This window comes from Mastigoproctus giganteus, chromosome 7, assembly GCF_048544385.1.
Source record: "Mastigoproctus giganteus isolate SK-2022 chromosome 7, ASM4854438v1, whole genome shotgun sequence".
Lineage (NCBI taxonomy): Eukaryota > Metazoa > Arthropoda > Arachnida > Uropygi > Thelyphonidae > Mastigoproctus > Mastigoproctus giganteus.
The window spans coordinates 90466826-90489889 of record NC_143581.1 but is presented as its reverse complement, the minus strand read 5'-3'; the positions used below and the strand labels follow the sequence as shown (position 1 = coordinate 90489889).

The window sequence follows — 23064 nt, the reverse complement described above, 5'->3', positions numbered from 1 at the left end:
GGAATAAAATTTAAGTCTTTTAACTACTTCTCATTAAAAGAAGCAAATAGAAATTGTGGAAAATGTGGAAGGATGACATGAATATAGGTGGGCGCAGACATTGGAAATTGGTGAGAGACCATCTAAGAATTAATGCTACAGGTAAAAAAAAATAAAACTGAAACGCAAGTTGTTGAGAACAGTTAGTAAGTAAATGTGATGCTACTACATATAGGAAAACAGGCTTTTATTAGTTCCAATCAGAAGTTGTAAATAACATTATCAATCAATATTAAAATTGGCACAATTTCAACTGCAGTATATGCTTAGCAAGTATCTCACTAAAATATTTGATCTGAGCATTCATTTTGTCATGGAAAACATGAGAAGCCAAAGAAGGGTGTGTCAACTACAAAAGCAGAATTTACGTACGATGTTGTGCTCAATACAAGAAGACTGTCCGGCGTATTTATTGATGCGGCTGATATCACCAACAATGCGTGTGCTGTTATTATCACCTTTTACGGTTGCCTCAAATAAACCGTTGCTGGGTTTCACGTTGACAACAACCCTGATGAAGAACGTTCTCTGCAAAGAATTCGTTGTGGACCGATTGTTGTTTGGCACTACTAAATGCATTACTTGATGGGCACTTTTGATCTGGCTCAAGCTCAGTTCAGCACAGAGATGGGAGTTTTCCTTCAGTTCTCTTTTTATGATGTTGTTCAGCTCCTGGACGAGCGCATTCGCGGCCGCTTGCGTCTGTGGATCATCTGACGCCAGTCTCACCTCTTCATCACATGTGCAGTAATGAACTGGAATTCCGGCGGATTCGCAGGTGCGATTAGCGGGAAGCGGGCCGAACAGCGAGAAACCGTAGCGAGACGAACTCTTGCCCAATGGAATTCCTTTCTCTGCCAGTTGCAGCAGATCCACTAACGTGTCGTAGCTGTCGTAATGAGTAGCTAACCTTGCAGTGTTTGCTTCCAGATTACGAAGAACATGTGGTTGCTGCTTAGCTAGTATGTCCGGCACGTAAAGGGCGTAAAACGGCATTCTCTCTTCGATTCTACCCACAAATGTTTCTCGTATCCGGTCAAACCTATGGCCGTGGTCAGACATGAATACGAACACAGTTCTGTTCAAATGTCCGCCTCCGTGCAAGTACTCCAGCATCGAAACTAAGTCGTCGTCCGCTTCGGCAACCTGAGGCATGTACTCGTGGCTTAGTTCTGCAAGGAATGAAAATGCGAAATAGCTCGTGAGGGGGTATTTACTCACGAATTTCTTGAGGTACTGCACTTGCAGCATATGCTTGGGGAGGGCTGAGAAACACATATGGGAGCTCATCTTAAGAACAAAAGAGTCTTCGACAGCCAACCAGAAAGGACGGAGGTAGTAGTCAGTGGGCAAATCCCCAAACCCTGTGGCGAGGTAGTTGAAGAGGCCAAACTTGGGAAAATCCTCGGCGAACATAGTGACGTAACCAGCACGCGAGTAGTTTTTCCATATAATTGGCCAGCTGTCAAAATTTGGAATGTCTGGTGGATGGCGTAGCTCTCCTCCATAAGCCGCCTTTCCCGTCAGCATGGCTACAAGATTGGGAAAAGTGTTGTCGGCCACTTTGTTCATCCCACGGAAAACAAACGCGTGCATAGTTTCTGTCAGGTAGCGGTAAGTCTTCGGGAGCAACCGGATGAAGCTTAACCTGGAGAGCGAGTCAAGTCCGAAGATCAAGACGTTGTATCTGTTCCCATCGGCACGGCCAAGGTCTGTTCGCGTCCGGTTTGGCAAGTGAGCGTGGATGTAGTTATACACTGAAATTCCGGCAAAGTTACGACAAGTAACACTGATGAAATCGTGTTGCACTTTAATCCCTCCGTCATCGAATGGCACTTCGGCGCCGTAAATAACGTAGTCGTCGGTACCGTTTTTCCGGAGAATAGGTGTGTAGGAGCAGCTGAGAGAAGTCGCGGAGTAACCGTAAGTTTCCAGTACCGTGCCATTTAACCGAAGAAATCCGTCGTCATCGATAAAGGTGAAAGAATGGCGGCGTGCTCGGCAGGTGACTGATTTCGGTTCCCAGAGGTATGGTAGGATAGAACTGTCGAACGGATGGATTCGTCGCAGCAGACACGCTTGATTGAGATGCAGAAACTCACTTTCTACGTCGTAAGTGAAATACGGATGGTTGAGGATGTAGCGTGAACGGAACTGCCATTGCTGTGCGACCATCAACATCAGCACGAGTCCACACACCAAGCAGCCAATCAGCAATCGGCGGAATAAGACGAAGTGCCGCATGCTAGGAATCCATTCGCCAACGTTCGAATCGGTCCTAAAAAAAGAGAGAAAAACATTGACATATAAAAAAGCCAACAGTTCGAACAAGAAGTTATGAAAAACATTTAAAACTTATGGCGAGATAATCTGACAACGCTCACGTATATTGAAAGTGAAATACTTATATTGAGTATTGAATACTTATCAGGCGAAATATAAAAATGAAAATTTTATTAAAGTAATTTTCATATAAATAAAGATTTTTTTTTGTTTATGCTCCGGGACGACCACACAAGGTCGGAGGAGTTTACATGACAGAGAATACAAGAAACATCGCCTTATATAGTAGTCATGCGGGTCAGAACTACGGTCACTTCAAGCACATGTAATTATGATTGGCCACTCTGCTACTTGCACTTAATAAAGGGCCGGATATTTCGTGCATCGTACAGATTTGAACATGCTTATCTGCAATAGAAATCTCAACAAAGGTCACCGATGTTCCAAAACAACACAGTGCCGATGTTCCAATTTAATTTCAAAGGAACCCCTCCCCTTACCACGATTGTATATAATTTAATACAACAGCCATACTGTGCAATAAAGCCGGGCTTTTGCTACACCAGCAAAAAAAAAAAAAAAAAAAACACGCGTTTCCCTCCTCCCATATGAACCACTCCAGCTGCCTATCGAATTCTCCAATTCGTCGGCCGCTCCTACTCACGGAGGTAACAACATCCCGACTACAGGAAAAGTTCCTCCAATCGATTCTGTAATTCTTCTCTCCGCTCCCCCTGTTCAAATTTATGCTTTCTCGTTCTAGTTTCATATAATACGGGAAAATTTTTCCCGGTCATTCACTTTACTATTCCCTCCTTCAATCAGATAATCTCTGTTCCTCTGTCGGGAACCATAGGCTTGTTTACGATTTTTTTTCCCCTTTTAATTGAAATTGCTGTGCATTTAAGGATTATGACTGAGGTGACACTGGATCAAAACGAGCGTGTGGAAGTAATTTTGTTGGGAAGAGGTCGTAGTCGGCGAGAAGTCTCAAATACGTTCAATACACCCAAACAAAGAAACGGCTCTCCAATCACCCATTCCTGTTTGCTTATAGCTGAAAGAATTGAGGGAGACTGGGGACAATTTTATGAAAAGAATTCCGTGGGACTTCGAGGAGTTTCTGAAGACGCAACAATTAGAGATCTTAAAAGGATGTAGCTCATTTTCGAGAGTAACCATTAATTACAACCCGTTTCCTCCCATCGTGTAGCCATCCTGTAATCCAGTGGTTTTCAACCTGTTTTAAATAACTGCACCCCTACTCAATTTTCTGTCTGTTAGATTCGAATCTCTCTCTCTCTCTCTCTCTCTCTCTATATATATATATATATATATAAAATATGATATTTATTACAATAATATAATTATAAAAATTACATTTCATAATACAAATATATATATATATATATATATATATATATATACAGTATATAACAATTTTATTCTTTATATAGAGGTACTAAGTAAACATCAATTATAGATCACCACAAAATTAAAGATACTGTACACCTTTTTATAATGAAATAAAAAAATTAAAAAATAATAAGTTTAAGTAACTTAAACCCAAATTACGTGGCACCCCTGGAATGTTGTTGCGGCACCCCGGTTGAAAACAACTGCTGTAATCCATCTAAGGATTTTAGTTGTGGCCTTAACATGTTCCAGATTATACAGTAGTCTCTTGTGTAGGACAAAAGTGAAATGCTTTGCAAAAGTACTTATTCACTTTATCAGCTGGCTTATCAGTCATTTCCTCATATTCATTAAGTAAAGGACCGACCTGAATTTTTTTTTTTTTTTTTCCGTTCGTACTTAACGTGGGTAAAATTCCTTTTCACTCTCTTAACCAGCGATTTTTCCTACATGGCCTTCGCCGGCCTTAATATTTCTGTGGTACCATTACAGGTCAACTTAATTATTACACGCGTCTGTACTTTTTATCGCTCGATAACTTTACTTGCTATCTTTGTTGTTCTATTAAACTAGCCAGTTTCATACTGATTCATCTTGGCATTCTCCTCCAGATGTATTTTCTTAGTGACACACACACTCGTGGCTTCCGTGAAGGCAGTATTAAAGTTCTTGTTTATACTCCGGCACAACCACCAAGTCACTGGAGTTTACAATAAATCAATCAATCAATACAAATGTTAATCGTATTTAGCAGTCACGGCTTGAATCCCGGTGCACTCAAAGAACGTGCGCTACTGCACTCGCGCTCCTAACCACTCGGCTACGTCAGGCCTGTATTTAATCCTCTCTCCACCTGTCTTTCCAGCTGAGAGAGGCATCTGAGTGTCATAGTCCCCCTTCCTGAAATTGTAACCCTACCCTTACTTTAATAAATTATCATCATCAACCTTAGCACCTTACAACCTCCCCCCCCCGCGCCTAAGGGTTCCTGTAATATAACCCTTATGACATATGTTTCATGGGGTGATGATCAGGTCTAGATTTTTCTTGCCCTAGTCCTATGCCAATATGCACAAAGCGAAATACTCTGTAAAAATGAACTTTAGGTCATAGCAATCCACGTCTTATCATCAGCAAGCAAACTTTTGAATGACGTATGTATTCACAACACGTCATCAAAAGTTTAAACGCTACTTTTCAGTGATATTTTCTTCCACTTCAGTGATTACAGTATTTATATGAATTAAACTTTTTTTTTTATCTTAACGATAAATTAAAATTAAGTTCTGAATCAGATGCCTATGTTCAAAATAAAAGCGAGCTGTATTTAGTTAATGTATAGTAACAAATAATATAAAATAATACTAAACAGTGCTGCAGACACCTAAACCAAAAGCTCCGCAGTGATTCCTTAAACTGATTTACCACTAAACAGCTGAAGTTTTTGAATACATATGCTTTGGCAGCTGTCTCCTTGGACAAGTGTCAGGTGTGAAATGTAACATTTGGCTCTTCACTCGCTATTGCTTCCCCATTCTGAAATTCATTTTAATTCAGGGTCGACATTCGAGCGATCCACGACTGCGTTCTCGAGCAGACAGAAAAACAGTTCACGGTAGCGGTTCGCGTCCAAATAGTGAAAAACATGGATATAGCGGGGATGATCATTGCATTTCCAAGTGATAGCAACGTCTTACGTTAATTAAATGGCAGGTATTTCCACCAAACCAAAAAAATTACTGGATGCTCCTATAAATGCTTGGCAGGAGCGCTGGAGAATGTGTGATAAACGACGGATTATCCAAAACGTTTTTTGCGAATATAAAACATTCAGCATCGATACTGTCAAGTCTAAATGGTTGCACAGAAATTAACAGGCTATTTCTTATTAATTACTCATAGTTCGATTAACGCAAATTTACATGACTTAGCAATCGCTAAATGAACTAGTTGCCACTGTGGTGAAATGGAGTCATGGGAACCCATTATGTACAACTGAGGAGTACAACGATCTAAAGAGTTGAATTGTTGCCTCGGGTGAGATTACTCACCCGAGGCAACAATTAATGGAAACACAAGATAACATCTCGGCTTTCAGGGATTCGCCACTATTGTATTTGAGAGGTGAAGCAGTTTGGACTGATAGTGTAATATCGTGTGGCGTATGAGCTGGCTTGGCTCATACGCCACACGATATTACACTATCAGTCCAAAAGTGTAATATCGTGTGGCGTATGAGCTGGCTTGGCTAGAATTCTGTGCACCTGGCTTGCGCTGCTTTGCACTATGTTGTTGTTGTTTGGTTTTTAGGGGCATTAGCAACTAAGGCCATATTGCTCCGGGATATGCGGTGGTCATTCCCTGACCTTTCCGCATCCTCCATATTTGGTGGTGACGGGCTCGAACCCCGGTCTAATCAAGAAGCGTGTGCTACGCACTGCTGCTCCTTCCCACCTGGCTACGGAGGCGCCGCTTTGCACTAATGGAGTCATGAGTTCATGCAGTCGAGTCCAAATAGTGCAGTCATAGGCAAATTACTTATCTCTTCTGACATAAGTCTACTAATCGGGAAAATTGGAGGTCTCTCGTGACGGAATATGACACTGGTCGATTAGCCTTTTGTGATCTGGAGATGAGGACCTTGAAATGCTTTAGAATTCAGCTGCGAATGCAAGTATTGGAAGACGTGTGGAGTATTACGTTAAGAAGCTAGCTGACAAAGTTCACAAATGAAGAGACTGTGCTGTGTGACGGAACATGAATTTGTTTTGGGAGTGGACAAGAATGTATTCTGTTCCTGAATATTTGGGTGTTTTTTGTTTTTTTTTTTTTTTGGTCTCATGATCGACGTCTTCTGTTTCCACTTAACATCCTCTGGCAGATGATAACGCTATCAGTATTGTGATTGTAACGGGCAGCTTCTTGTGCTGGTTCACGATACCTAGAGCCCAGTTGCTTGTGCTGGCAGTTCGATTCTATGGGCACCTTGTGGTATAGGTTTAATTTTGTCGAAATGATGTTAAACTAGTTTGGGCTGAACTGGGAGAATTCCGAGAAAAACCTCCTGGTGTAGAACGGGAAAGGATTATGCTCAATTGATCTAAATGAAGACATTTTCTTAAATTACGATGGATATACATAACAGAGTTTATTATAATATAATGAATTTTTTAAACAATCTTTATGTGGTATTATGATTGGCTCCTAATATCTTGTTAAAACAGAACACAATGTGAAAGAGATGCGCTGTAAGTTACTAAAAAGTAGTTTTACCTTTTCAAATTCCCACATAGAATTCACTCCGATTACTCATGAAAGAGGTCTGCATACCCGATATAACATCACCTACATTTTGAGCCAAAAGACTTTCCTTTAGGCATTCATCTGGTTGTTTAGATCCTGAATTAAATTTAGAAAAAAAGGAAGAAATTAGAGTGAAAAAAAAAAAAAAAAAAGTAACAATTCTAAATCAGAATGAAAATCAAAGCGAGTTTTCGTTGGAAAACTTATTACAGAAAAATTATCTGCACGAGTTAGACTTTTTTTAATGAAGTAGTGCCGCATTCACGTCGCTATGATACACAATGAATATCACACGAATTTATTAAATAAAGAATATTAAAGAAGCTTATTAAAGAATAGTATTAAGTTACGCGAATAGGATAACTAGTGGTTAGTTTTAAATTAAGCATGTAAGAAACAATGCTGTTGAATAATGTGATCTAAAATGAATTGAAGAAAAAGATCGCTTGCTTTATGAAGTTTGATGTGTACACTTACGTACCGAAGTTCAGTTTAATGGAAGAGGGGCGCCGCCAAACATCACCAAAAGAAATCGGCGATCTCCCCTTGAGCGAATGTCGTAATTAATGAAGATCGGAGGCTGGGTTATAGTGTAGCTGTTTCCAGGACCTTTGGTAGTTGTGTGGGAAACACGAAAGCCGAAGCCTATCTTAATATTTTCGACAATTTGGAGCAGTTTTTTTTGGTACAGAACTGGTTATTTTAACATGATAATGTCCTATGCCAGGCTACCGGCACTGTTCCATAATGGTTCATGGACATGAGTGTATTTTTGTACATTAATATCCGTGGAATGGCCGGTGCAGAGTGCCGATTTGGAACGTCCAAATTCGATAGAGTTCGAACGTCCTTGAAACGTTTGAACCCTATGGAACGTCAGACGAGACGAACACGTCCTACGTCGATAGCTCAAATGGTCACAGTCCTACATTAGGAATGGAGAACTACAAACGCTGCAGTCTACCGGTCGTTGGTGAAAAGCCTGCCCAGGAGGATGGAGTGTCATAACGGCCAAAGGGGGAACGACACGCTACAGAAGTGAGTGGCAGTGACGTCAGTGTGAAATCGACGTGTCCGAATGCTTTCGAAGGGTAGTGGTTTTTTTTTTTTTTTTTTTTTTTTTGCGTTTCCATTAAAGAACATTTAAGGTCAAATCAACCTACTTGTTCTAAATCTGTTATTTGATGCAGTAAGCAAACATTCCAAATTTTTCGGGAAGTTCCGATATCAAGGATTCGGTACCGTTATCCCCCGTAACATCGCCTTCAACATTCACTTACAATTGGCAAAATAGTAGAATTGAGACATTCCCCATTGAGGAATGTCCCAATTCTACTATTTTGCCAATTGTAACTGAATAAAATCAAATAATTTATGAAGTATCTTTTCTTCACTTTAATGAATTTTGTCCTTAATTCATATCTTAACGAGGATTAACAATGATATTCCAAAACGAAGAAAATGTGTGAATTGTCTTCTCTGTAAGGTAGGAACACTATGATCGGAATGGCGCGTATTAACAGGTTTCGTGGATCAGAAATCGGTGACATTGAAGCTAAAATTTTTATTGAAAAATCAAAATTAATTACCAAAAGTAGCTGGCTATAAAAGTGCCATTGGGTCATGGACTGCCACAAGGCTTTCCAGAGTTTGCCAACAACGTAATCAAAAAAAAAAAAAAGCGAAAATTTCTATGAACAAGCCACAAAATAACATAGACGATAATAACAACAGGAAGACTAAACTTTGCTATACTGACCCGTCGCCTACAGAGTGCCGCAACCAACCGATACATTTCCCCAATTTACTAACACAACACTTTCACCAGGGCCACAAAGGTTAACGCATCTGGACCTTCCCCGATGAACGGGGAAGGTCTAGATTATAGGTAAATTAAACTCCTACTTCCTTTCTCGCCCTCGTAATCAAGTGGACAATCGCGAGAGTAGCCTTAGTACACGTTTAAGTGGACCATGGTTCAAGCGTGCGTTAAGAGCTAAATACATCAGAACAGGCGGCCCCAGGTCTATCAGCGCCCTGTGCGAGATTTTTTGGTGCACCCTCTTCAACTTCCTATTTAGTTTATGCATTATATTTTTACTATTAACTAAAAAATTAACTGAAAATCGCACGGCCCCGTGGGAAAAGCAAGTGGCCCGTTTCTGGCAAGTTCAGCGGCACGTTTATTCATTCGAATGCACGATAACTGAAATCCGAACTCTTCCAAATTGCTTAAATCGAAACGTAAGATTGACTTCATATCACGACTTAAGATTTACAGCAAATCAGTGAATTTGCACCCCCTAAATTTTGGCGCCCTGTGCGGATTTGATCGCTCCTGAAGCAGGCCGCGGATTGTATTCATTTTCGAAATGATTACTTTTTTCTTCTGTGCATCTGTCACATTGCCTAATCATTCTTCCAATCGGGACATTGCCACAATGTTTAGAGTACGTCAGTTACACGATGTGTACCATTAGGTAATACAAAAGACTGTAGCTAAAGATAGATAATGGTTAAAGGGAATTCTTTTGGGATACGTGTAGTTAATTCAATACTTATTCTATAGATAAGTGCAGATATATCATATGGATTGATTAATAAAAGGAAAGTTCATAGTTACGTTTCATCTGCCTAACTTTAATGAATGTAGAATAACAACTTTTTGGAAGGGTTAATCAACAGAGCTGACGGAGTTATGTTAACATGTATAACGTCCCAGAAGTAGAGGAGTGGCGCTGCTAACCGCAGATAGCCGAGATTTTCCTTGAAAATCCAAAGGTGAGACAGAACAATTAAAATTTAAATGGTAGCTTTATTAATGTTAAGGTGAGATTTGTCCGGAGAAACTTACCATTCGGACAGTTAGCTTAAGAAGAAGAGAATTGTATTAGCGAAGGATTAAAGGAAAGATATGTATAATAACTGTAGAAATAAATGTGATTATTTTAATGAACTTTAATTGAAGAAAAATAAAAATACATATATATAAACGCAAGAGAGTGTTACTGGCCCAATGGCAAGAAGATGTATGGGAAAGCCTAATGACCAGGATCGTAATCCATGCCATGTACTAATATCAAGTAAATGATGTGTAATGATTTGCCAGATTTTTTTCTTTGTAAAATATGTATAATAAACTAATTGTATATATTGTAGAGAAACTGTTTGTCATTCTAACAACCAGCCTGAACAAACAAAGAGGGCAACATAACCACTGCTATTCCCTAGAGCCAGTTTCTTCTGTGAGATAACAAGTCAGATGCAAAGTGGGATATAGTAAGAATATAAATAATAATAAATGAGAAAGGGGATTTTTAAGATAAGGGAGCTTAATAATAAATAAAATAGAAATAAAGAGACAAAAACACAAATAAACACCACCCCACCCCCACAATTGGTAGTGTAAAAGGCCGCCGTAGCCTAGTGGTCAGGCGCGGGGATGCATAAGTACACGTGCCTTGAGTGACCGGGGTTCAATCCCGTGACTGCTGAATACGGTGCTGGTTCTTGTATTCTGTCTATCTAGTGAACTCCTCTGACCGTTTGGTCGTCCCGGAGTATAACAGAAAATTTATTTATTATTATTTACATGGATAAGATATCTGCATTTAAAAAAATATTTTTTTTCTCAGATTTTGATGCAATCGGATAGGGCTCGACAATCTTGCTAAAAGTTTCTGTCTACTGGGAGCCTTCAGTTACTTTTTACCTAAACTCAGACCCAACAGAATAATGGGTCTGAGTTTGGAACAAACCTCAAGCAGAAATGACAGATGACATGGATCAAAACCAGAGGAAACCAAACTGTGGACGAACATGGTAAAGATAGATGCTTTCCACATAAATCTATTAAAAATGTTTGAATAACAACCCCAACAAACTGCACCTTAATATTTCAGTATGATTCAAAATATTTCTTGGGTTGCAGAAAAAAGTAGAAGTTAAATTCATTGTAAAAATAAAAGCTTAAAAAGCTTTTATTTATACAATTTAATAAGGTGTCTGTCATCTCCTTAGTTGGAAGTGGCTGGCGCTGAGGGTGGCGGAACCATATTATCAACCATTAGTACTTCTTGAAAGAAAGGTTACATTATCTGATAGATCTTTGCGATTATAAAATTTTAGTTTCAGGTGCCAGTTCTAACTTGCTTCTGGGAACTAAATGACCAAAGCAGCAACGAAAGTTTATCATTCGGTTCGTATAGTGATAAAAAGCAAAGTTGGGATGATTTTTTTCTTTATTCAAAATATAGATCGGGATATAATTTACCGAATTCAACCATATCTCTAATACCAATAATAAAAAGTGTTCACTTGTTCTATATGATCTTTATGAAAAATTTTATACTAATTTTTAAAAAAAGCTGAAATCGATGGGAGTTGGATGTCCAGTGCTTTAGCACCTGCAAATTCTCGGTTCTGCTCATGGGTGGTGCCGTGAGTGTGTGTTCCGGATTTGCGACCGTTATATCCGTGTGCCGTTTGGAGCATAAAGGGCAGTGTGGTCATTACATCGATAATAATTCGTTTTTCGCCACGTAACTCAAGAAACCACGATTCTGTCATCGAACGAGCTTCACTCGCATTCTTCGAGTCGCCATAAATTTGGCGGCACCGCATATCAGGAAGCGAGGTTCGCTTCATCAGAAGCGTGTCGTTCGCCCACAATGATTACAGGAAGTGGTGGCTACCTGGAACGAGCAACAGCTTCAAGGTACGGCACGGCACGCTGCGGTCATTCGACATTTACAACGCTTTGAATACTGATCCGGTGAACACAACACAGATTATTAATGTGGGGTAGGGAACACTGTCGTGGCTACTAATTATGCGAAGATCAATAACGTGCGGAGATACAAGAAAGTATATTTCTTGCGTCTGTGCGCGTTTATTTCTGTTGTCCTCCCACAAATTTATCTACAAAAAAACAACACGAACGAAAAGTTGTAGAATAAATGTTTCAAAGGTAATTTATTAAAAAGATTTTTTGCAGTATGAAAATAATAACACTTCGATACATCCCCAAGGCAAGGGAGGGGGTATGGAGTTTGCTTTAGTGTAGCAGTCGATATTATTATTATTGGTATAATTAGAAATTCTTGTAGTGTCTAAACTTACCTGCATGAAGAACTTGTTGAAATGTTTGTCGGTATAATCAACTCCCCTGACTTCTGGGCTACGTGTCAAGGGCATAAGAAAGCTCAGAGCCACATATACTCTTCAGGGAAAGAAAAACACGCTGAAAATACCTCTTGGCCAGTTACTTCCCATAATGCTACAATCCCCCGAATGCTCGGAACTCGCAATGGAAAATATATGATGTAAGGATAGGTGGAATGGGACCAGGGTATGCAAGTCAGGGTCAAAAGTGGATGGTCATCCACTTTTGCCTCTGTCATCTTTTAAAGACACAAGGTTATGTTGTACACGTTGGTACCGATAATATTAAGACTAAGGGATATATGAGAACTTACTTAACAAGTACAGGTCAATGTTGGGAAAAAGCCACGAGTTAAGATTGAAAGTGTCTGCAATTCTGCCCAGACACGATAGGAAGGGAGTACATTCTGAAAGCCTTGTCAATCAATTCAGCTCTAGAGAGAATGTGCAATATTCATGGGGTAGAATTTTTCTCGATCCGCTTAAGGAGGCATTGATAGGTGGGCCTGAAAACTACTAGCTTGGGGGGGGGGGGGGAGGATACACAGACTAATAAATTAACTAGAGTCGCAGGCTGAGCGAAAGTAATTCTTGCGATGCTTCCACTGGAACATGCAGCAGCCTGTCAGGGATTTCAAGCCCTGCTCTGGGTTATCACGGAACAAGTAAATACATGGGCTGTATTAACGTAACTAAGCGTAAGAACGTGTATACTAATGATACGAGCATTGTAAATAAATTTGTAATTGAAGTACTGATTAAGTCATAAAATGCAGACATTGTAGAGATATCGGTGTAACTCAAACATAAGCGATGCTCGATTTGAACATTGGGAGTACAATGTATACAGGAAGGACAGACAGGCCAGAGGGTGGGGAAGGGTTTATGCTCTTAGTTAAGAAGCATTAAATCTAAGGCAGTGCATCCAGTCGACATGGATGGCTAGTGCAGTGTTAAGTCAGTTTGGTGTGACATAAGCACTGGGAAAATTAAAATGACAGTAGGAATGTGTTATTGGCCTAATGACCGATCGGTATACCAAAAAACAACTATACAGAGAAGTAGAGTGAGCCAGTAAATCAGAATGTCTTATAATGGTAGATTTTAACTTTCCAGATGTTGACTGGAATTCGTGGGTTGGTCAATCACACACTAGAAAAATCATAATTGAAATTCGGTACCAATAAAAATAATAATCAAAAATTGACCAATTGCGATAATTTAACTCACAATTCGGAAGCAAATTTTAAAGTTTATTTTGTTGTTTGTTCTAAGTTTTAGACTTTTCATATTCCATATTCGTTGGCAGATCGGTGCCATTAACAACCTTCCTTCTGTTTTTTCATTGGCACTGAATTTGGTCATTCATTAATGATAGCGCAAGTTTACGTTTCGCAAATATTTTTGCAAATGAATACGATTGCCCACTACAGCAGTACAGTAGGGAGGCTTCCATTGAGGTCGGTTGCTGAACATGAGATGCAAGAATTTTTTTTTAAAGAGAACCGAACGAGAATATATACGTACTGTAATAGTAACTAGTCTTGTTCACAATACCGAATGTATTACTGTAAACCAAGTAACGACGAATTTGTGGGGGGGGGGGTTCATGCTGTTCCCCAGTTTCTCAAAAACAGAATTACGGACATCAACGATGTTTTCCCACATCGTATATCAAATTACAGCTAAAAAACAAAAAACTGAAATACGAGTTATATAGTATTTAGAACCATTTATGTCACTGGTCTAAAAGAAGATTCAAAATCAGCTAAATAGCACATCGAGAAAACACTTCAAATTTCGGTGTAATTTGAAGTGTTTCTTCGATGTGCGCCATTTAGCTGATTTTGAATCTTATGAAATAAAGTAACAAAGTTTTAAATTGGGCGAACACACAGAGTGGACAAATATTGATACGTGGCCGAACTAATGAAGGCGAACGACGACCGCAACCAATAAACTTGGAGGGAAGAAAAAAAAAAAAAAAAATTTAACACTATGGTTAAATCAAAGTGGAGGGGGAGAGAACATGCGAAATCACTAAAATCGATTGCTAGATTTTACAATTTTTCCTTTTAACGATAATCGGTGTAAAATTGAAAAAAAAAAAAAAAAAAACCACACTACGGCATAAATATGCATCCACCGCCTAGAGATTGCTAACGCTTCATTCCAACCACATTATGAAAATATTCTAGTTTTCTCGACTGACGTGCGAAACGCTTTTTAGTGTAGCTGACCTAAAATATTATGACCGTGAAGTGAGCTAGATACCTTATGAATTTACCATTGAGTGAAGTGGAAATTTTTGAATGCAACTGATAATATTCAAATATGACTCTGAACTGAAGCCACTGATAAGCCACTTTAAAGAATCTCCGCAATGTGTTATCTTTACTCATGAGGGAGTGCCCTCTGCAGTTTTGTAAGATAAAGATTCAGTCGCAATTTTCTCCGACAAGAAACAAATTTGAATATTCGCTCTTCGTTCCATACTTAACACAGTGACTGAACAATCAACAAGTATTCAAGTATTTGTGTTTGTTAGGCGGGATCCAGGGTTTCCCCTATACACCGCAGTGTACTCTAAAAGCATATCGCTGAGCCGGCAGAAAAAAAAAAAAAAAAAAAAAACTTTTCAAGGAAAGAACAACTAATAAAATGTTTGAACCCGTTACTGTGTGTAAGTGTGTGTTCTGTTGTATGTTGTGTGCCGGCTCCTGGCATTTCGCAGTCTGGGGGCAGAAGCAATTTCCTTCTACCCCCAGACTCCCGTCCCTAGCCACGTGGAGGCAGCCAGGAACAACTATACTTCATACTGATGCAAAACATCAAGAATAAATGGGAAGGACTTAGTAGGAAAATAGTTAGAAGAAAGAAACGGAAGAAATAGGTTAGAAAAGGAAACAGAAGAGGAAAAAAGAATTTCCTCAACACTAGTGGCAAATAATTAAAAACATTTCAACAAATATTGCTTTAAAACTCTTACTATTACAAAATATTATTTATATTTTGTTATATAAAATCTTCCAATTGAAAGCAAAAATAAGTAAGTATATTCAACTACAGTTAAGTTAAATTTGATTCAATAACACCAATTAACTTATTACAACAAAATTCAGCAACTATTGGAACAACACTTAAGTAAATAATTACATTTACCATTTAACTTAATGAATCAACCACCAGCCCGAATGGGGCTGAAATTTACAAAATCTCAATTTCTCAGAAGAGATATACATATATACAAAACTAGAAAACAAACACAGAACAGACTCAAAAACCCAAAAACAAAACCAGGTAATAACTGTAAGTTACAATATAATACAAAAGTTCTAGAAGAGTTAAAACTTTGTTACATATTTACATTTAACTACGAGCTAAGACATCTCATTTACAACAGAAGTACAAGAAGAAAGACTCCACCCTAACCAGGGCAAAACAAAAACTGTGCATTATTATACCTAAAACACAAGAGTTAGATTCCTAATGGTGTCGATGTTATCTAAGAACTATCTGACATTAAGATTTTCCGACGTTTGAAAACCTTATCCGCAAAAGTTGAAAAAGCCCCAAACAATTCCAAAGAGGAAACCAAAAGAGGAAACTCAGAAACATCAAACACGTTTGTTATTAATTGAAAAGGAAGCCGTAAATCAACATATAAAGGACAGTCTAATATTATGTGTGGAACTGTTTCCAATTCACCACACAAACAGTTTGGAGAGTTAGCAAGACCGAAATGAAAAAGCTTAAAATTAATGCTACCGTGCCCAGAAAGAAGAAAGGTGAGATATAGACCTGGCGTAAACCAGGGAAAGTTATCCCTAGTAAAAATTTCTACTGTAGGTTTAAAACTATAAGTTACTCTTCCTTTTGTATTAAGATTCCAATCCTGTTGCCAGGAATCTTTAAAGAGTGCTGTCAACCTTTTACATTCCTCCTTATAGGTAAGATCCAAATTGTTAGAATACTGGTTCAATTGGACAAGAATACCTCGACTTTTATGGAACATAAGAAAATTTTGAATACCCTCATATTGAATTGGTAATTTCCCAGTTAAAACTAACAGGGCTGGGGTAGAAATGGTTCTGCAAGCACGTGATGTTGCTAAAAGGAAAAAACGTTGCGCTTGTATAAGATACTTTGCAACCATAGTTGTAGTACATTTACGGCCCCAAGCACCAGCAGCATAGACAATAATCGGGATAAAGATGCATCTGTAATATGTTCGAAGCACACTGGATTTTAAACCAGAAGTACATCTTGCTATATGAAGTATTTTGCCAGTGAGGATTTTAATTTTCTTTAGCAAGTATTTCGCATGCTGGACGAAATTTAGCTTATTATCCAGCATGACTCCTAAATATTTGAAAGAAGTTACAAGGCCAATAGAATTATCATTAAGTTTTACGGTTGGTGGTCTGTTAACAGCTAGCCGCCCCTTCAACAGCATCTGCTTTGTCTTTGAGACTGAGACCTCGAGCTTATGCAGTTGGCACCAGCAGTCAAGATCAAGGAGTGCCTCATTGGCACGTTCCTCCAATTCCAACCTGGAATTACCAAGGATGAGAACGACCAAATCATCGGCGTAAGCAACTTTATGTGTATATGGTAGATTTTGAGTGAGCCACCCATCCAGAACAACGGACCAACAAATTGGTCCCAGAACAGAGCCCTGGGGGCAGCCACGAGTAACCTGTCTCTTTACAACTTCAAAGCCAGAGGAGACAACAATGTTACGGTTTGAGAAATAACTTGATATTAACCTGTATAAAGGAATGGAAACCTCGGCCTCCCGAAACCTCGCGAGGACACTTTGCCACCATAAGGTGTCAAAGGCCCCCTTGAAGTCTACAAAGAGACCAAGGACATATTTGCTATTAGAGGCAGCTGTCAAATCAAGGGTGGCATTAATGGCATCCACCGTTGAGTACCCTTTCCGAAAGCCAAATTGATTACGTGCCGAAAGAGAATGATTGTTATAATAAATCTGAAAACGAAGTGAGATTAATTTTTCTAGTACTTTGCTTAAAGCAGGAAGTAAAGCAATAGGCCTATATGAAGTAACCATATTTGCCGGTTTGTCTTGATGTTTTAATAATATTTTCAAATTTGCTACCTTCCAAGAATCAGGAAAACAACCACCAGCCAAACAAGAATTCAATAAGTCACTAATGCAAGTCGGGCAAAGCTTCCAGATTCGCTTCAGTATGGACACCTCCATCAAGTCCAGACCGGGACATTTGCCCGAATTAAGTGAACTGATGGAGTTGTCGATTTCAAAAATGGAAAAAGGTTCCTCAACACTTGAAGCAGAGTAACAAAGATGATTCAATCTTAAGGAAGTCTGCAAAGGACTCTCAGGAACGGTGATATCATCCTTTATTATTTCTTGTAAAATGAGTGATGGATTCCTTCCAAGAAAGAGTTTCCGTGAGATCTGGTTTTAGGATTGAAGAATGGATCAGACCAGGGTGAATCTTCTCAGTAACCAGTTTGAACACAAAACCCCAAGGGTCAGAATTTAAGTTTTTTGAAATTAGATCATCCCAAGCTTTTCTCTTACATTTATATATAGTATTGAAATAAGTTCTCCTTGATGTTTTATACTGTTCGTAAAAAGTCTGTATTTCCGCCTGGGGTCTGTGTGAACGCTTAGCCCTTTGAAATTTTCGCCTTGCAGAGCTAAAAGCTTTTCTCAGGTTCGAGAGCTCAGACGTCCACCAAGGGACGGAAGAAGGGGAACGAGAACATTTCTGCAATGTAGAGTCACAAACAAAAGAGAATAACTTCATAAATTCTTCAAGATGGGAATTAGTGTCCAGAGAATTCAGAAAAGCAATACAGGTAGGAGTAAAAGTATCCAAAAATTTTGCATCAAAAAGTGACCAATCTATATTAACTGTTCTATATCTGGGAAAATCAGCTGTGTGTCTGGAAGGGCCCAAGGAAACGTTAAATTTAATGTGGAATACAATGGCATTATGGTCACTACCGGACCACGTGGGCTGAACCGACCAAGAATGAATGTTACTGCCAAAGGCTCTGTTGGTAAGAGTTACATCAACACTGGACTGTCCGGAAGCAGAAACAAAAGTTGGAGGTGAATACGGAATGTTCCAAACCGTTAAACCTTTAGAAAAAATTAACTCCTCAAACAACTCACCCTTAAGATTTGGAGGAAAAGAAGACCAGAGCGACGAAGAAGAATTAGAATCTGTCATAATTAGTAGTTTTTCACCAGCTAAATGCGATAATACGTGGTCCAGATAGATTAAAAAAGGCTCAATTGGCTGTACACCTTGTGAACAACGCATGTACAATGATATAGCATAAAACTTTTCAAACGGACCCTCTATGCAGGCGCAGGCAGCAAAATTAGAACACAAGGTATTAATTTTAGTAACAACCAATGAGGGGTCAGCCACCACCAGGGCTGCCCAAACCATAGCCCTGGCATTCCCCCCAGTACCAATATGCTGTATATAAGAAGAGACTATTCGAAACGAAAAAGGAAAGCCTTTAACCAAACCCTTTACTGAATATAATTCTTGTAAACCCATAAACGAAATCTTTTTATCAATTGCAATTTTTGCTAAGTCATTAGTAACCGAAGCTGACCTCTGACAATTGAGTTGTATAACTTTTAGCGAAGGACTAAAAGAAGAATGGAGGATTCTATTGAAAATTAGTTTTTGAGCGAATCAGCTCCTGTGCTCGAATAAATTCCGGGCAGCTAAGATCCCTATAAGAGTGTTTACTATCCTTTCTCCTCACCTTACAGTTAACGCAGCAAGGGGGGGAGTCTTTCTTAGTACAATTGTCAAATTGGTGACCTTGATCACCGCAGTGACCACATACATTAGCAGTTTGTTGACAAGTTTTTGCGGAATGACCATATCCTAAACAACGAAAACAGCGCGAAACAATGGTAAAGTCCTTTACACTGTGGGCTGTCCAGCCCAAGAAAACTCTACAATCCGAACTCAATAAGCAGTGTCTCATTTTCGGGGAAACCTCGAAAACTAAATGACAAGTATTTTTATTTTTCGAGCCAAACCTGAATCTTACTTTAGTATTTGTTTCAAAATCCTTTTTATCAATTTTATTACAGAGATTTTTCTCAAACAAGTCATCCAAAAAGTCCTCATCTGAGGAATCCCCAGGGATGTCAAAAACTACCAAGGTTGGGTTTAACTTCTTAGGATGTTCTATGTGAAGATCGCAGTCCGCAAATTTACCACAATTCTCCAAAGTACGGAGATCATTCTCAGTAGCAGTCTCTATTACTATCCCTTTCTCCCTTAGCTTTCGCACTGATTTAATCTTAACCTTCTTTAACTCTTGCTTAAAATCCGAAGAAAGGAGTTGTTTTACATCTTCGCTTGACGTTACCGTACTGTTTACGCCAGCTTTGACGAAGAGAACGTGTTTCGATTGAGCACCCGAAGGTGGAGGGGCTAGAGCTGGACCAGTTTGAGGTCTTAAATTAGTAGTAGTTACTGTAGCAAACGTGGATGCTGTCGAGGGGTCTGAGGAAACAGACAAGGGTTTGGAGATTTCATCCAATTGCTGCGTCAGCGTATCCAATTTTATTTGGATATCCTTCAATTGGTTATCTTTAGCCAGCAAGCTGGCAGAAACATCCTCAAATTTAGTCAAAAAGTCTTCCACAGTTGCAAGTTTTGTACGAAGTTCTGTGATTTGGAAATCCTTTGATGTTAATAGTTCCTTCAAATAAATATTATCTGTAGCTGCAACCTGCAAAGAAGCAATCTCCTCCTTAAGCTTTGAAGTCGTCTCAACGTCTTTGGCAGCGAAGTCGTTGAAAAATTTCTTCTGTTCCTCCAAAGCAAAGGCCAACTTCTGAATTATCTCCTCCACACCATTCCAAAGTTGCCAAGATGATGTAATAAACTTAGATGGAATGCCCTTATACGAATGTGAAACTTCAGAAAACTGATTCTTATAAAAGTTAAAGGCTGAAATCAATTCAGAAGGATTACTAATGTCCACAATCAAGTTCTTGAGACTCTTAGACTGAGACTCATTCAAAGCCAGAGGGCCTTCAACTTTGGAAGGAGTACTGGTAAGAATCGAACCAATGGGTCCAAACTTCTGTGTAAGAGAACTGTCCAACACTGAAATGTTCAATAGTTGGGGACACTTACCTGTATTATCATCACGAGAAGTACTTGAGCTGGTGGAGCTATCCATTTGGAATGTAATTGTACCTAAAGTTTGATAATGAATAGTTCTGTTTCTACTCACCAGGGGCGTTCAAAAAATTCACAAAAATAAGTATTTTTAATCTGAATTACCACACCAAAAATGAGCAGGATCCGCCCAATAGGTATCGAGAAAAGGGCGATTTAAGTTTAAAAAAATAACAGCCCAAACCAGCCCAAAAATAATATTGAAGGCAGGTTTGAGCAAACAAGACAATTATGCTTATATCTGAGTCCCTAATAAGCCAAAACCCCCAAAACTTTATGGAGGGGGTCTATAGGGCATGAGAAGAAAGTATACTAAAGGGCAAAATATTAGGAGCACCCAAACAAAAGTTACAAAATTTAAAAGACATAGTGATAAAAATGGCAATTCAAGTATACACAATATTTTCAAGGTAACTATTGGTTACCAAAACAAATATATTATAGTCAATGATAATGTTTATATAACAGTGCAGCCAATAATCTGCACCAAAGATAGTATAACAAGCTAAAATGGTATTACCAACAGTCTGTAATAACTCAATATACAAAAACGCTATAGGTTATAGCTACACCACAAAATGGCGACTCCCATATGGAGGCAGCCATGCAAACACAAAATGGTGACTTAACAAAACTGAACAATCAACAGCTGTAACAAGACTAGGTGCGAACGATTTACGATATGCAGACCTCGTAAAATGAAAGGAGTCACGGAGGGTAGGTTCCACGGCACGCTGTACACGGACTTAGATGCACCTTAGTCCTGGAACTTAATTGTCAAAACGTTGCGCAAGCACTGCACTGCACTGCACAGCTACCAAGCGGTGATCTAGACAACACAAGAAAGAAAAGTATATTTTACTATTCTTTCTTAATGTTAAGAAAGAATACCTTTACAGCAAGTTGCCATAGTATTGCACTACCTCAAATAAGTAACGCTCCACCAGTAGAGAAGACTAATGTTACTTATTCTCGGCGGATACCACCACTCAAGACGGCACCACTTCGAAGCTTATTGGCTCCTCATCGGTGGCTGGGCAGGTACCCTGATTGTTGCAATTAAAACGATGCCAATTTAACTACTTTGGTAGATGGCTACGAAGTAAACTGATGCAATTGCACTAACCTATACGCTAGTCATTATACCATATAGTATGAGGCTCTCGTCCTAAAATACTCTATAGTCTATACTACGGCACACCATCAGGCATCTCTCATATTGTAGAGTTATACTACATAACTGGGTTCTCACTATTGCAACAACCAGGGTACCTGCCACCCACCGCTTCGAAACGGTGCCGCCTGGGGGGGCCTGATGGCCACAGTTTCCACGAATAGGTAACAACAGCCTTCTCTACTGGGGAAGCGTTGCCTATTCGAGGAATATATGAGCTTTGAGTGTGAGTTGAAGGAGCAACTATCCCTTTCTTTCCTCTACCTCTCCTACTATCACCTTCCTACATCTTTATCTCTTTTCTAAGTCTAATAGGGATAGTATGAGGGTAACCGAGAACTTGATCCCATACCGTATTTCAAAACGGTGCCGTCTGGGTAGTGATATCCGCCGAGAATAAGTAACATTAGTCTTGTCCACTGTTGAAGCGTTACTTATTCGAGGTAGTGCAATACCATGGCAACACGTTGTGAAGGTATTCACAATATGAGATTTAATTAAAACGATGCCAACTTAACTACTTTGGTAGATGGCTACAATTTAACTAATGCAATTGCACAAACCTATATGCTAGTCATTGTGGCATGGAGTTCTTGCCCTAAAATACTCTATATACTATTTAAATACTAATTAATTTAATTTATTTACGAAAAATACCTAAAAATGGGTTTCACTGCACATACCTCAACGTAATAGTCTACGTTTTGTAATACTGTACTTTATATTCAAAAACGCTTGAAATGCAACACGTAGTTCAGTCTCTTGATTTAAAAAATGCGATTTAAAAATTAATTGTAGTAAACTATCAATGTTTTCGTAATCCAGTTTATTTACTTTTTCTTCTTGGATTAATAAAAACTGAAATATAATTATTTAACGTTTCTGTTGTATTTAATACAATAAGGAAATAGTAATAATTCACGATTTACGTATTTAGTAAACTGACAGTATGCAAAATAGCAAACCCCCAGGGGCTCACATCTGGTGAGTATGGGTTTGGTACACCCAGGGTCCTGAGCTGGATATCATCATTCTTCTTTTCCTTGGTGATCCCTTTTACTTTTCTCTCTCTCTCTCTCTCTCTCTCTCTCTCTCTCTCTCTCTCTCTCTCTCTCTCTCTCTCTCTCTCTCTCTCTCTGTGTGTGTAACTTTTTTTTTTGGCTGGTGTACCATATAGCTGTTAATAATAATAATAATAACAACAACAACAACAAGTAACGACTTTTATGCGAGAACTGAGAACATTTCGTTTTTACGCATCCGTCACCTTCTTCCAGTCACATAGCTCCCTGAGGAGCTGTTGTGGCCACCAACAAATTTCTCCACCCGAATCGATCCTGTGCTCTACGAGCGGCATCGGAGTGTATCATGCCCAGAAGTTCACTGACCCCATCCTTCCACCTAGTTGCAGGTCTTCCTCTGCACCCCTCGATTTTTCCTTCCATTATATTCTTCAACAGAAAGTTT

The 23064-nt window shown here is 39.1% G+C and overlaps 1 protein-coding gene across 6 annotated transcripts in view; it reads right to left on the bottom strand.

Annotated features, from left to right (window-relative positions):
* Positions 1-209: 209 nt before the first annotated feature.
* Positions 210-23064, bottom strand: part of LOC150083064 (uncharacterized) — a 61983-nt gene continuing 39128 nt past the window's right edge. For 3 of the 6 annotated variants that reach the window (XM_090377762.1, XM_090377760.1, XM_090377763.1), the window contains exons 2-3: positions 7012-7137; positions 210-2317 (exon numbers count right to left, since the gene is read on the bottom strand). In XM_090377762.1, coding sequence (XP_090233888.1) covers positions 385-2283 — 1899 coding nt within the window. In that variant the 5' untranslated portion in view covers positions 2284-2317; positions 7012-7137 and the 3' untranslated portion in view covers positions 210-384. The remainder of the gene's footprint in view (positions 2318-7011; positions 7138-23064) is intronic. The other 3 variants (XM_090377765.1, XM_090377764.1, XM_090377759.1) reach the window with 1 other exon arrangement.